Raw genomic sequence first — 15,764 nt, forward strand, 5'->3', positions numbered from 1 at the left:
GTTTCACGCACATTTGTTTCGATTTATATATTTAGTTTGATTTTAATGCATTTTTCAAAAGTTGTTCAAATTTTTAATTTCACAAAATTTATAAAATCAAAGCTTGATTTGTTATTTTATTAATTTATTTAAAATTATAGAGAAAATGAGCAAATCGACCTTTGATTTTTATGAATTTCGTAAAATTAAAATTTTAATAACATTAAAAAATGTATTAGATTAAAATTAGAATATAAATCGAAACGAACAGCGTTAAACGTGCGCAAACGAGAGTGGTGCTCACATAAGGTATGTAGCATATCATTCCTCTATAGATATAATGGTGTGAAATGAAATGTACAACGTGTACGTTAGTATTATTATATTTATAATTATAATATTTTAAGTATATTTTGTTTATTTTTTCAATAATTTCAAATACATAAATAATAAATCAAAAGAATTAATTTTATATAATACATTAATTTAATAATATCAATAACTATGTTGAGTATTAGAAATCCAACTAACTAATTTTACTACCTCCGTCCCAAAGAAGATGGCACACTTGGGAGATGACACTAGATTTTAGGGGATGTTGTTTTGTGTGTTAAATGGTGGGAGAAAATATAATTTTATAATTGATGTGAGAGGAAACTTTTTCCAAAAAAAAAAATGTGACATCTTTTGTGGGACAAACTAAAAGAGAAAGTGTTAACATCTACTATGGGACGGAGGGAGTATAAAGCATAGCATATAACAATAAATATGGATTACATGAGAATAATACTCTTGAATGATGTTTAAAATTGTGGGAAATTTATTACACTGTATAAGTTCCTGATTTTTGTGAATAAATTTATATTTATGGAAAATACTAAATTTCAACTAAATTTTTTTATATTAGGGACAATATCCATAATCTTAATCATGTTATAACAACTCCTATTGTGTTTTATATCGCTTATTAAACTTTACTAATTGCAATATACAGCAATATAAAAAATGTGGATACTAAGGAGAGGGTATAAATTAATGTATGGATATATGGTCATTAATTGAGTGCTAATTTGAATAAATGTTGTAAACGAAGTAAGAATGATAAATGTTGTTTGAGGCTAGCAATTCTCAAATCACGTATTTTGACGTTAAATTTGAGTATGAAAATGAGAGTTCACAACGGTAGTAATAATAATCATAGTCATAGTTTAATTACTTTAATAGGAGGTTTGACTAGGATGACGATGAAGAGGAAACACTGAAATCAGAATACCCTATCAATATTCTTTACCGTATCCGATCCCACAAATTCCTATTTCTGGATCCGTCCCTGCATATGTTTGATCTTGATAGGCGTCAACATTAATATGAAGGTTGTTCTTCTCCGGTCCGCGCCAGAATTCTGCCGTATCACAATCCACCGGTCGTTCTTTGACGAGCTCGATCCACTCTCCTACGACTACAATGAACTTGTTGAGCCACATCTTTACAACTGTTGCGTACGTCTCATCTACGCCAGAATTCTGCAGTGTCCCAGACAATATTTCTTCATTTTTAATGAATTGAAGGAAATTGGATTGATGTTATTAGTGGAAATGCACCTAATTAGTCGTTCACAAAACAATGTTGGGGAAGTGTTTGTTCACCTGAGACTATCTGGACAGTGATACAATTATCTAGAAGCTTCTAAGTATTCTACTACATCCGCCCCTGAAAAATTTGTCCCATTTTTCCATTTTCGTCCGTCCCCGAACCCAAAATTTGTCTCATTTCACTTTTTATCATTTTTTGTAGTGGACCACATATTCCACTAACTCATTGCTACTCATATTTTATTATAAAACTAATATATAAAAATAGGACCCACAATAGTAACTTTTTCAATTTACTTTCCATTACATTTCTTAAAACCAATGTCGGATCAAAATGAGACAAATTTTAAAAGACGAAGGTAGTAGTTTTTTGGTAGTACTTGATAGTAGTAATAGTTTATTGTAGAAAATCTGCAAAGTATTCTAGTTCTTCGTGTTAGTTTCTAGAGATATCCTACCGCGGCTATAAATAGGATTTAATACGCTTAGGCTTTTAATTGATACTCTTTCTATCCCAAATTAAATTACTTGGATTGTATTCCATTTTGGATTATCTCAAGTTACTTAAGTCATTTTTCTTTTTGGCTAAAAATAAAACGTCCAATCACATTTATTTTTATTCTTTTTTTTTACCTTACCCTCTCTCTTGCTTTATTCTCTCTTTTTATTTAATTCACTCACAACTTTCTTAAATCCTGTGCCGAAAAGAAACGCCTCAAGTAACGTGAGACGGAGGGAGTATGATTTTTGCTTAGCACCACCGCAACCCCTTCTTGAAAACCAGCTGCACCACCACCGCGACCCCTTCTTAACACTAGTTGCACCGCCATCACCCCCTTCTTGAACACAAGCGGCCCTCCGAAAAAACCTCTCTAAAAATATTTTAGGAGCCATAACTTCAAAATGAAATAATTACGATCGTCTCTCTCGTAAATGAGGCCTATTTATGTAGGCTTCATTGGGGCGCGCAAAAAATAAATTATATTCCCTCCGTCCCTGAAAATTTGTCACCTATTTTCTTTTTCGTCCGTCCCTAAAAATTTGTCACCTACCCTACATTCCACTAACTCATTCACACTCACGTTTTATTATAAAATTAATATATAAAAGTAGAACTCACGTGCCACCAACTTTTTCAACTCACTTTTTATTATATTTTTTAAAACCCTTGTCGAGTCAAATGGTGATGAATTATTAGGGACAGAGAAAATATAAAATATCCAAACTATCTTGTTTGTAAATTAAACAAAAAATTGAATATAACAATATCTAGAATTAACGTAAGACCTACGAGAACTAAAATGAACCACTTCTACCCCACTTCTACCCCTAACTTGACTGTAATAAGCGATCCCCAACTCAAGGAAATAGGGAGTAGTTTGTAGTACTTCCTTCATCCACCATTTATTTTCACAAGTTGATTTGACGTGGATTTTTAGAAATGTAAAAAAAAAAGTAAGTTGAAAAAGTTAGTGAAATGTGTATCCTACTTTTGTATATTCCCTACATCCGCCATTAGAAATTTCATTTTGAGTTCGGAAGGGTTTGGAAAATGAGTGGAAAGAGATAGTAGAATGTGAAACCACATAATGGTGTGATAGTGTGATTTGTTTACTTGTTTAACATTACCAACTAAGTTATGCGCTTCATCTTCAAACGAAACTCAATTTATGCCTATCAACTAAGTTATGCTTCATCGTCGAATAAAACTCAATATATATCAGTACCGTTTCAATATATCATCCAACCAAAAACATATATCCCAGCAAAATTAGGCCTGCATTTATTGGGGCAATACATTAAAAGATGGTGTGCAAAATCAATGAGCATCACCAAATAATTCTACTACAAGAGGGAGAAATGCTACCCTCCATTACCCTCCATTTATCCGTAAAGGTTGAAGAAGCCTTGCAATAATTTAAGGTTGTCTACAAAGCCAGATCCTTCAGCTGTTGTGAATCGACAACGGAGGGTGCATGAGTGAGAGCACATCCGGCAGTTGACGTCTTTGGGAACGCTATGACCTCCCTGATGGAACTAGCCCCACTCAATAGCATCACCAGTCTATCCAACCCGAAAGCAATTCCTCCTGTGAAAACTCTCAAGTTTAGATCTAAAAACAAGACGATACAGCATTTGCATAGAATGAACTCCAAATATAGACATTGTCTTCAACGACCATATTTGAATCTGGACAGTTATACAACCAAACAGCAGAGAAAGATGGAAACTGCACAGAAACATTAGGATTTGAATTGAAAATGCAAAGGGATCAGCCATCAAATCCAACTCATCTAATAAACAAGTTGAAAATCTCACTAAGCCAAGTCTCCGCTACTTTGCTTCTGTTACTATAATTTTCATTTACACATTGTAACCAATTTTTAGTTCAGCATTCCGTACCATGAGGGGGAGCACCCATATCCAGAGCCTCCAAAAGATACCCAAACTTGTTTTCAGCCTGCACAACATCAACAAAAAAAGGATGAATTTTATGATTATGGACCTAGATGAAAGCACTACACAGCCTCAAGTTATTCAGACATCTGTATTTATATAATTCAATTTCTTCACTTTCCTAACTGTTATTGCTATTGAAGAAAAGGGGACCAACTACTTTGAACTGGATGTTGGAACAGTTGATCTATGTAGCTTCGAACTAAAGGATGCTGGAGTTATCCTTCAACATACTGTATATGATCTATCGATATTCTAGAAAGAACCTAACCACTTTCTCTCATTTGGAACGTTCAAACTTGCGTGGAAGTTCTGATTTGCTCAACTTGATACATTACAAATGTATCCACTATCCACCATAACTAGCTATAACTATAAAACAATTCCACATTTATAAAATTATCAAAAGAGAAGTACATAATACAATACACATTGGCCTTGAATCCAGTCATAACCCAACTTAGTTAGAGTTGAGATGGTTTTATGCGGGCTTAAGAAATGAAGTCATTCTCTAATGTATGATTGGTTGGGAGCAATAGGATCTATTTACCTGTTCAGAAGAAATGCCAACTATTTCCAAAACCTTCTGTTGGACTTCACGCTTGTAAATTCTCAAACTCCCCCCACCAATCTATCAAAAAACATAGGCTCTCAGGCGATTGAAACTGCTTAACGTATAGGAATACAAGGATTTATGTTACCTCGACCCCATTGTAAACCATGTCATACGCTAAGGCTCGGGCAGAGGCAAGGTCTTTCATGTCCTCAGGATGAGGAGCTGTAAAAGGATGATGCAAGGCCTACAAAGTGGTCAAACATAGAAAGGTCAGAAATTATAAACATGTATCTTAGAATGAGCACCGTTAACCTTTCAGTCAAGCAAATATAAAAATTGTACAAACCTCAAGTCTTTCTTCAGAATCATTCCACTCGAACATTGGAAAATCAGTTACCCAGAGGATCGAGTGCCTTGACTAGCAAACACATAGATAAACAACATAAATGTCAGAATAAAAACTGCCATAATAAATTCTGCAGTAAGGTAATGTAGTTCGTACTTTAGGATAAAATTGACCTCAACAACTTACATGATCAATCAATCCCAACTCATGTGCTACGTAAAGCCTTAGTCGGTCCAAGGTTTTATTAACTGATGCATTGTTACCTACGGCAAACAGAATGAGATCACCGGGACTAGCAGATAGTATCTTCAGTAAGAGATCTTGTTCGGTTTTGCCCAAACTCGACACCAGTGCGGGAATCCCTTCAAGTCCACCTGCATTAAACATTATATTATGATGGCAATGGAAACATTTTCACCAAGTAATGCTAGCTAGTATCTTGTTAAGATGTGTTATTACCATGACTTGAGACCTTTAAGAATGGCAGTCCCTTCGCTCCAGATTTAATAGCTTCATCATAAATATCACCCTTTTTAAGAGCACTGTTTGAATACTTCTGGCTTCCTGAAGGAATGCATATTGCTTTAATGATGCCGTCACTTGACAAGGTATCTGCAAAAACCTTGAAGCAAGAATTCCTGAACACTTCCGATACCTGAAGGTTGAACAAGATTTCACCAAAATCAGCTAGAGTAAGGTGAACAACTGGTCAAGCTCCATTCTCATATATAGATTGATCTCCTTTATGATCCTATTTACATGAAAACAAAGCACTGAGGCGTGTCAACAGAAGGTTACATCTTTCAGTTCAAGATCAAAACGAATATCGGGCCTGTCTGAACCAAATCTGCTTGTAGCTTCAGCATATGTCATTCTTGGGAAAGGGCTAGGTAGTTCAACTCCTTTGATATCAAGAAAAACCTGCAATTAATAAAATAGTCATTACAGACTCCATATAATTGGATAAAAGAGTTTAATCCACTTGGCCTACCAAATAAGCTAAAGCTTGAAACAGCAGTTGCCAAGGTAAAAGTACATTTCCAATACAAGATTATCTATTCAAGAGTACTGATGTGAAGACTTGTATGGAAGAAAAAGATTATCAGATTCATGAGACCATATTTTTTAAGCTAGTTTAAGGGTTAACAAGTGACTGTTTGCATCACAAGTGTGGAGCTCTAGAAGATCCAATAAAGAATAACCAAAAATTAATTACATGCTTGCTTGAGACCACATGTCTAACACCTAGAATAAATCTGACATTCTTTCATGGTTGGATAACTGATTTATAGCCCAATTACACAACATAAGGCAATGACATCATATAGTTGAGAATCTGGGTTCCCTCAAGCTAGCCTATCAACCTATTATGTTTCCCAGCATTGACAAAGATGTACATTTCCAAAATATACTATCACATGTCAAACTTTCATCATGAACATTAGTACTCAACTGATTAAAAGTTATGGAATGCAACGCAAGTCAGAGAACCTTTCTAATCAAATCTTCATTCAGTTTCAGCATATCCTCCAGAGGAGTGAATGCTATTTCAATGTCAAGCTGTGTAAATTCGGGCTGCCTGTCTGCTCTTAGATCCTCATCCCTGAAACATCTGCATGGCAAGAAACAGAAGTAAATCTGAATATTGTTCACATCATAAGTGTCAATACAGAACAACGAAGGCCTGCATAATGTGGAGTGTTATTTGTGAAGTAAGAAAATTTTTTTATGGTTGTTCATATTCTGGAACACCAATCCATATTCACAAGAACTACAAAGCAACAAGGGATATTTTACTATTTAAGACATGTAAATGCCTTCATCATAAATGACATGCTCAAAGGGGAAACGTGTATTAGAACTGATTTGGGTTAGACAGATACACGAAAACAAAAAAGGCAAAAGCAGTTTCTTATCCTATCAGGTTATTGAAGTACCTTGCTATTTGATAGTATCTATCAAAACCAGAGACCATTAGCATCTGCTTGAAGAGTTGTGGACTTTGTGGCAAAGCATAAAATGTACCGGGCTTCATAGAAGAGATTATGGGAATAAGCATCAGATCTTTATGTTTTGAAGAAAATCATTCAATCAATGGCTATATGAAGGAAAAAGTTCAAAAATTGACTTGTTACAAAAACATTCATGTAACCAACTCAATGAGCTGCATCAACTGACTTGTTACGAAAACATTCATATAACCAACTCAATGTGCTGCATCAACTGACTTGTTACGAAAACATTCATGTAACCGACTCAATGTGCTGTATCAACTGACTTGTTACGAATTATTCATGTAATCAACTCAATATTCTGTATTAACTGACTTGTTACAAAAACATTCATGTAACCAACTCAATGTGCTGTATCAACTGACTTGTTATGAATTATTCATGTAACCAACCCAATGTTCTGTATTAACTGACTTGTTACAAAAACATTCATGTAACCAACTCAATGTGCTGTATCAACTGCCACAAGGAAATGTTATACTTTTCTATATAATCAAACGCGATAAGGCACCATTTGTCATAGACTCAGAATATAATACATTCAGTATATTTAAGATGAAAAATGAGAAAATAATTCCAATAATACACAGTATAGTTTAATGGGCTAATAAGTTCCTAACAATCAACAAAGTTTGAGATGGATGAAGCATACGTTATGCTGAAATTCAAGATATCTTTCCCCTTTATTACCTCCAAAAAAATGTCAGTCAGTAAGACTTGGCGTAACTTCTTACAGTTTCACTACTTGCCCCCACTATATTAGCAGGTTGATGAAATACCAAAGGATGAAAACTATATTGAGGCAGTATATCTCTATTTAAAAATAGTCAAAGATACCTGTACTCTTGAAGGCACTAAATAATCCCTCGCACCTTCCGGTGTAGATCTAGACAGAATTGGAGTCTCGATCTACCTTACAACAATTAAAAAGTCAGGATCAAGATCAACACAAGGATTATAGTAATAAATATCGAAAAGCTCTGATATGCTTTAATCACAGATTCAGACAGACTGAATACCAAAGTAAATACCTCAATGAAACCATGGACATCCTCAAGGTATCGTCGAATGAGTTTAACCACTTTATGCCGCAACATTATATTGGAATGCATTTGAGGCCGCCGTAGGTCTAGATATCGGTATCTGATATTGGAGCTTTTTATGAGTATGTGAACATATTAATAGAACTTGAATTCTTCAGATATATCAACAATTCAACTGAAGAATTTGCAGTCTTAACTATTGCTAAGTTGGTTCAAACACCCCCAACCCCTTGAACCCTTCCTCCAAACCAAAAGTAAAGTCAATTCGTTATCAATGCAGCAGATAGGATTGTTTTTCTTCTCAACTCATACATAAACCTTCATTCTAAGACATCAGGCAGTGCACAAATTCTGGACATTGGACATAGATAATTGACAGTTGAAATCGTTATTTAGTACCCCCTCGTCCACAAAAAGTAGACAAGTTTTACCATTTTGGGCCGTCCACCAAAATTAGACTAATTCTCAAAATGGAAAGTTTTAAACCAATACTAACCGTACACATCATTCTAAATATGGACCCTACAATCCACTAACCCTACTTCCACCACATTTTCCCTCCCTCTCTCATACTTTATCAATTATGCATTAAAACCCGTGTCATTTACAACTTTTTCTATTTTTTTTGGACGGAGGGAGTAGTACATAATTTGTTCATAGAAAATAAAACGTTTGGAAGAAGGGCAGTGAATTACTAGAGGGGTTGCTACAATTATAATTTATAACACCCCATACTAGTGGAGATCATGGAAAACGGGTTACCTCAATCTGATTTCCTCTTTTGCTGATTCTTTTGCCTCATCAGCAGTAGTAACCAAAAAGGGCAACTTTAATCTCACTGCATTCAACACTTGGACATGCTCAGCAGCAACCTGGAATTGAAAATCACTAAAAACCATTGAGATATCATAAAAGTTTTACATTCTTTTTTTTTTTTTTTTCTCCCAATAACATTTGTTAGAAGCCTTATTCTCCATATACACATGCATATAGTAACTATCAGAGAAGCAATCATCTTGATCTTCATTTGCTTAATCAACCAAGAACAAACACAACGGTTTTGAAATTTTAGAGCAAGAAAAATGTATAACTACACGAGAAACTCTCAAAGTCAAGACAAATATTTGACAGAAAAACTGGCTAAAGCGGTTTGGTGAACAAACTATTGCCAACTTCTAGTGCTCAATGAAAAAAAAAATCTAATGGCCAGAACTCACCTCTATGAAGCCCGTTTTCATCTTTTTATTTATAGACTCAATTGGCCGCTGCCGGATAACCCCTTCCACTGAAATTACATACTCAAGCCTCAAATCATTGACAACTGCATGAGCCTCAGGGAAATCATCTGGAAGAGTAGTAACCTGTCCATCAACGGATATAAGTAAAGAGAGAGATGGAGATGGAGATGGAGCAATAACAGATACATTTTGGAACTTTGAAAATTATAGTCTGTAATCACAATCTGCATTGAAAATTGCATTAACAGCATTGATGCAACATGAGCTGCATAGCAGAAACTAGACAATAGCTAGGCTAGGGAATGAATTACGACTACAAAGTCATGTAGTAGTAAATTCCTATGAGCATATCATGTGGAGTACAAATTTTGCAACAATTTTGACATCTCAGAAGGAAAGAAACTTTGAAGGCTCAATTTTTTTGATTATGTGTGATCAAATCATTAAACTTTTGGAACAAAAATCATGAATGTGAAATGGGACTGGTTATCAAATTCGGCACAAAATTTCCACATATAATTACCATTCTGTTAACTTCATGTGATACTGTGATTTGCAAGATGCAAAGCCCAAATCTTGTGCGATGCTCCAAAAATGGGAAAATCCGGAAAAAAATTACCTGCACGATTCCGGTGTGGTCGCGAAGGGTGACGAATGTGAGACCGCCGTGAATACGGTGGAGCGCCACCCAGCCACAAAGGCGAACCCGTTTGCCTACGTCCGGTTCCCCCAATTCGCCGCAGAAATCAGTGCGTCTGACCCATTCAAGGGAGCTGGCGTTGGTCTCGGCAGCGGGAGAGGGCGGCGGTTTGGTGCTGGCAACACTGAGAGTTTCGGAAGCGGAAGCATAAATGGATGAGTGGAGGCGCCTGTGGAGGAGCTTGGAGGGATTCAATTTTGGGATGGTGAGGAGTAGGAGCGGAAGGGAGGACTTTGCGCGGAGGGCGACGGCGGGGAAGGAGCGGAGAAGGGCGGACATGACGGCGTGAGGCCCAAATTCTGAAATTGGTGCAAGTCTTATCTTTTCTTAGAAATTTGACTCACTTGTGTTGATTGTAGTTGTACATGGAGCTTAACTTTTGGTTCTTTGGGTTAAAATTCTGTTGCAATCAAATTCTCCTAAAAATTGATATTTTTGTTGGTTGGCGATGTTGCGACGATTATATTTTTGCTAATTTTTCGTATAGATTTGTTGGGTTTTGGATTAAATAATTGGTGAGACTTGAGCTCCGATCATTGTGCCAGGCTCACGAACATCTTATTCGAAAGAATTTCACATCGATATTTTGAACGCTTTAATCGGAGTTTAGTAGTAGAAAAATTCCAAAAAACATATTGTCCAATTAAAACAAGTGAAATTGTTAACTACTCAACCGAGTGAGGTTTCTTGAGGAATACATAGAAGAGTTTAGAGTAATAGTGGTGAACTTTGGATAACCTATTTTTTATCCTATGTACTAAACTTATTTACATAAAAATAAACATGACTCACACACTTATATAATGTAACATTTACAATATTAAAATTAAATATTCCCTCCATCCTAAGGTAGTTGGGGCATTTTTTTTTTGCACGACATTAAGGAATTGATTTATTAAATGTTAAAGTGAAGAGAAAAAAAATTAAGAGAGATGAAAATAGAGTAAAGCAACGGAATAAAATTTTTACTAAAAAAGAAATGATTCAACTGTCTTGAGACAAACAAAAAAGTGTGAATCAACTATCTTGAGACAGAGAGAGTAGCTATAAATGCAATCTCTCTTTTTTTTTCACATATCTTCGCATTTCACCCGACCTACTTACCAAATGGCTTGGCTCGGACCAGATCTTTAAGAAAACACAACTCAATTCGTTTGCTCCAGACATGGGCCAAGCCGAGTCAAGCCTCAAGATAATTGAGCCTAACCAGGAATGTGCTTGGATTGGTCCAACCTAATTAACAGTAATGGGGGTTGATTTTGCGAGTATCACGATAAATACCACTATACCAGTAACAAATATTCATGAGCCGAAATGACAACTTAGCCCTATGCACACACCTAGCATTAATAGATATACATAATCAACGGTTGCATCAAATCAAACTCTTCTAAAACACAACTTAAGATCTCTACATGTATATAACGCTGACCAAACTAATTAACGATCAAGATCGCGACTGCAGTGGCTTGAACGTTCCGAGGGAGTGAATGAGCCCTCTCACAGATCCTGCCGCCGCGAGCAATGACGCGACGAGGCAGAAGCCGCTGAGGCCCTGCAAGAAAAGCCCCCGACACGACGACCGAGAGACCCCGGTTCTAACTATGTACATCTCGATAGGGAAGAACACCGCGAGCGGCCAGAACGATATCGCGCCGAGGAGCCCCACGAAATCATTGAAAAACGGCAACATCATCGCCACGAACGTCGTGAACACAACGTACGAGCTCCGCCACACCACCCGGAATGGGCTCAGCCTTAGCTTCCACCACTTGTACTCCTTGCTCAGTAACTTGTTCCCCGGCCATACCCGCCCGCACCACGCCTCCACCGCCGCGAAGATGGGCTGGCAAAACACTTGGTACGCCCCGAAGAGATGGATGGCGATGAATAAGTTCGCCGCGAAGACCAGCCAGTACGGTTCGTAGAAGCCGTAACTAGAATAAGAAAAATAGCGGTTATAAGGACATATTTTAATACAATTAATTAAGGACAATAGTGCTATTTTTTTTCTAAACGTACCACAACACTTCAAAAAGCAGCTTTATTCGTGGTGTCAATATGGGACGCAAATGGAAGATTAAGATAATTTATCCTCATTTGGAAACTTTCTTTTGCGAATTAAATTGTGATTATTTTTCAAATTTATATAATGGAAGTAATTGTGTCTCTATTTTTGTGTTCTTAAAAACTTTTTTTGTAGTGCGTACCCGGTCAAGAAGTTCCCTGGCGCGTCGCTGCCGAATGCAGCGTACCCTAGCAAGCCGCACGACAAGTAGAAAATCGTTGAGATCATGATCCCTGCAGTGGAGGCACGTTTCATCACCTTGCTCTCCGTCAAGCTGCCTGACCGGATAGTGTCTTGGATCTCGATTAGGACGACGGCAAAGGCATAGGCGAATGCGATGTTCCCGATCGCAGCGAAGCAGCTCCACATCTTTTCCTCGACGGAGTAGTCTTTGCCAATGGGTTTGCCTATGAGAGACGGAGCCGGGAATTCAATTCAGAAAGGGCAAATATGTTTATATAAAGAAATTTTTATAATTTGAGATGAGGCAAGCATGTAGGAAATTTATGAAATTTTAAAAAATGAAGAACGAAATGGTATAAATAAAATATGTTGAGGGGGACATTTAGCCCTTATTCTCCTTGCCTGTGATGCTGGTGGTGACGTGCCTCCCTTCCGCAACCTTGGCGATGGAGAGGCCAAGACCGATGGTGGCATAGCCAAACGACATGATGGCCGCGATGTATGAGAGAAACGCTAGCTCGTGGAAGTTGGGGACTTGGCTGAGAACTATTTCTATCAATCCGAACAGTATGATGAAAGGATTGTTTGACAACGTGCAGTCGTGGTTGTGTCCGTGTTTGTGGAAGCATATTGCTTTCTTCATCGCCCTACAAAAGCATTGGTTAATTCATAGAAAGAGAGGAACTACAAACAATGAAAAATTACCGACGATCTTTCCGTTAGTAAACTGTGAAAATTTGTCGGAAAATGTCAGCCAGTAAATCAACCAACAGATTACCGACGGAAATATTACAAAAGTGTAGAGTTACAGCAAGTTAATGTTACAACAGATTTCCGTTAGCAAAAGATAGTTGCATTGAATATTGGATACGCGATCATGATCACCACCAATGAATTTACTGACAAAATTTTCTAGTTGTAAACCACGAAAATCCGTCGATAATCATGATTACCAACAGAAAAATGTCGGCCAGCCCTACATACACCCGACATAAATGTTTACCTATAGGGAAAGGAAAAGGTTGTAAACTTACACCATGCTGATAGCGGTTGTGATTGAATATCCAATTGTCACACCGAAAAGATAGCTATATTGGACTATTCCGCAAAACTTATATTTGATTCCTCCTGCATCAATTGATTATTGTTAGGGCATATGAGAATGTAAAATCAAGCTAGTGGATTTTTTTTACCTAGATAGTTTTTGACAGCGTCTTTGTAGATATAATTTCGGGTGCCATCAGCGGCACGGTAACAATCAGCGAGCAAGTATGAGGTGAATAGAGTGACGAGTGAGAAAACGATGAGGGCGATAGGCCCAGCAATCCAGCCCATTTGAGCAATGGCCCATGCTAGTGTTAATACGCCCGACCCAATAACTGCTGTTATTATGTGGGCCCCTGTTGACCATACTGTTCCTGTTCTTGCAGAAACAAAATCCCATTAGCTAGTGTAGATAATGGAAACAAAAAATCTTCATTGCCCGCATGGCATAACGGGTTCATGAGAGATAGATTTGTCCCAATGAACAAGTTTGAGTCACGCTTGTCAGGCGCAATATGGGCCTAAGGGGTGGACTCTCACTTAGCGGGCTGTTAAGTACCTAATTTACATATTTCCAGATAGGGCTGGGGAAAAATACCGAAATACCGAAATACCGGCCTTATCGTATCGAAAAAATACCGAAAATACCGAATTTTCGGTATACCGTGACTTTCGGTACGGTATGATACCTTACCGAAAGATTCCGGTAAGGTAACGGTATGAATTTTCAAATACCGCGGTATACCGCTGCATACCGAAATTCGGTATATACCGTAAATTAAGGTATATACCGTAAACTAAGGTATATACCACAAAAATATAAACACAATTATATATAAAAATATATTTTATATATTTTTAAATTATAAAATCTATCATAAAATATAAATATAATTATGAATACATTATATTTAATTTATTTTTAAAATTATAAAATATAAATAATATTCTAGAAACTTTAATTTTTTATTTTAATTGATGTTGAAAGTCAGGTATACTGTAAAAGTAAGGTATACCGAACTTCGGTACGGTATACCGAAAATGAGATACGGTATTGGTATGGAAATTCGTCATACCGAAAATAAGGTATATCGAAGTTCGGTATACCGAAAACTTTGGTAAGGTAAAGGTATGACTTTTTCGCATACCGTATTTACGGTAAGGTATACGGTATGGTGGTTTCGGTAAGGTATACCGTACCTACCCACCCCTATTTCCAGATGCCTCATCGGGTCGAGGTTTGAGTGGCTCTTGGGGTTGGGGATTCAACTAAAAATCCTGTAAGTGAATAAATTTATTCGATAAATGTAGTTATAGGTAGTGTCATTTCTTTTAATCTCACTTTTATCTTGCTAATACTTGTGTAAAAAAGTTGATTTTTTTAAAAAATCATTATGTACGTGCACTATGTGTTTTGTGTGTGCAGTTTTGTGATGTACTCAATTTTACAATTATTTGAGATTTCACATATTTATTTTGGTTATGGATTTCAAGTTGTATAACTGGGGTGATTTGTAATTGAATTTTAATTCAAAATTCAAGTGATATTGTGGTACCAAACAGTAAATTTTGGAACATAAAGCTTCAATTTCATATATAACACTTAATTCCATGTTATCAAACACATTCTAAATAGGAGTAAAATTTACCAGTTCTTTTTGGACGGCCATCATCATCGAACATGGATGCATCATATCCCTCTAGTGATTCGACGTTCAAACTGTCAGCCTTGCTCATCGATTCTACAAATATCCAGTAAGTGGGAGATTACAATTGAAATACTATAAAAGAACCATCAATGGACATAAAAGCAAAAAAATTCGAAAAGAATGAATATTAATTGACTGTGAGACTCACAAGATTTTGCACTCTGAGATTTGTTGCAGCACTAGAATTAAAAGAAAATGAAAGATAAAAAGGAAGTATAGTCTAAATGTGGCTTAAATATGGGTTAGGTTCTTTTTTTAGCTCTCTGAAGAGTGAAAAAGAAAGCTAGATTTTGAGCATAAATAGATGAATCATGGAGTCTAATTAAGCTTATCTTTATTGTTGGATATGAGTAGATCTTAGATGCGTGATATATGGCATTGCGATTTTCCTTACGGTTAGTTAGTTATTTTTTTTATGATATACTCGGTCTAACTCTAATTTTTTACTAAAATTTAGGAGAAATTTATCAGTTTGATTCCTAGACCACTTTAATTATCTTGATTAATAAGGCTGTGTTAGTAAGCGTTTGAATTTCATTTTAAATATGCTCACAGCATAGAAGTATGTATCAATAAAGTTTTGAGTTTCATTTTATATAAAAATAATGGTACATAATCGAAATGCTAAAAGGGGATATAATCAATAAACCATTTTCCGTTACAATCATATGCATTATTTTATTAAATGCTTGGTTAAATTTTATTTTTTCCAACACTTGTCTAAAACCTTTCAACAATACGACGTCCCATATAGAGTAAAAGTTATGTATGACCGAGACACTAAATCCAAGAAAATACTATGTTAGTAATATGCGTAGATGGAGATGATCGTATGTA

At 36.3% G+C, this 15,764-nt stretch overlaps 2 protein-coding genes across 2 annotated transcripts; both read right to left on the minus strand.

The window, feature by feature from the left end:
• Positions 1-3,270: 3,270 nt before the first annotated feature.
• LOC125215157 (aspartate--tRNA ligase, chloroplastic/mitochondrial) lies at positions 3,271-10,278 on the minus strand. The gene is made up of 15 exons (XM_048116487.1): positions 9,843-10,278; positions 9,203-9,346; positions 8,748-8,857; positions 7,974-8,085; positions 7,780-7,851; positions 6,868-6,959; positions 6,422-6,542; positions 5,729-5,851; positions 5,390-5,585; positions 5,117-5,304; positions 4,931-5,002; positions 4,730-4,828; positions 4,579-4,659; positions 3,975-4,032; positions 3,271-3,660 (listed from the first exon to the last, which is right to left on the minus strand). The coding sequence occupies exons 1-15, from the start codon at positions 10,200-10,202 to the stop codon at positions 3,500-3,502; spliced, it is 1,989 nt and encodes a 662-aa protein (XP_047972444.1). The 5' UTR covers positions 10,203-10,278; the 3' UTR covers positions 3,271-3,499.
• Positions 10,279-11,344: 1,066 nt separating this feature from the next.
• On the minus strand, positions 11,345-15,122 carry LOC125210425 (amino acid permease 6-like). The gene is made up of 7 exons (XM_048109984.1): positions 15,076-15,122; positions 14,868-14,960; positions 13,368-13,592; positions 13,209-13,302; positions 12,577-12,821; positions 12,134-12,398; positions 11,345-11,860 (listed from the first exon to the last, which is right to left on the minus strand). The coding sequence occupies exons 2-7, from the start codon at positions 14,953-14,955 to the stop codon at positions 11,371-11,373; spliced, it is 1,407 nt and encodes a 468-aa protein (XP_047965941.1). The 5' UTR covers positions 14,956-14,960; positions 15,076-15,122; the 3' UTR covers positions 11,345-11,370.
• Positions 15,123-15,764: the final 642 nt, after the last annotated feature.

The sequence above is a fragment of the Salvia hispanica genome, chromosome 3 (assembly GCF_023119035.1).
Source record: "Salvia hispanica cultivar TCC Black 2014 chromosome 3, UniMelb_Shisp_WGS_1.0, whole genome shotgun sequence".
In the NCBI taxonomy this organism is placed as follows: domain Eukaryota; kingdom Viridiplantae; phylum Streptophyta; class Magnoliopsida; order Lamiales; family Lamiaceae; genus Salvia; species Salvia hispanica.

What these genes read in the sequence shown, in the direction of transcription:
- LOC125215157 (XM_048116487.1), bottom strand. Translation starts at nt 10,202, where the DNA reads ATGTCCGCCCTTCTCCGCTCCTTCCCCGCCGTCGCCCTCCGCGCAAAG. An exon ending in ATGAAGATTTGATTAGAAAG is followed by an intron (nt 5,852 to 6,421) that starts GTTCTCTGACTT and finishes TATTAATTGCAG; the next exon opens with GTTTTTCTTGATATCAAAGG. An exon ending in TATGGGTGCTCCCCCTCATG is followed by an intron (nt 3,661 to 3,974) that starts GTACGGAATGCT and finishes GAGTTTTCACAG; the next exon opens with GAGGAATTGCTTTCGGGTTG.
- LOC125210425 (XM_048109984.1), bottom strand. Translation starts at nt 14,955, where the DNA reads ATGAGCAAGGCTGACAGTTTGAACGTCGAATCACTAGAGGGATATGAT. An exon ending in TGGCCGTCCAAAAAGAACTG is followed by an intron (nt 13,593 to 14,867) that starts GTAAATTTTACT and finishes CTGCAAGAACAG; the next exon opens with GAACAGTATGGTCAACAGGG. An exon ending in CGTCACCACCAGCATCACAG is followed by an intron (nt 12,399 to 12,576) that starts GCAAGGAGAATA and finishes CGTCTCTCATAG; the next exon opens with GCAAACCCATTGGCAAAGAC.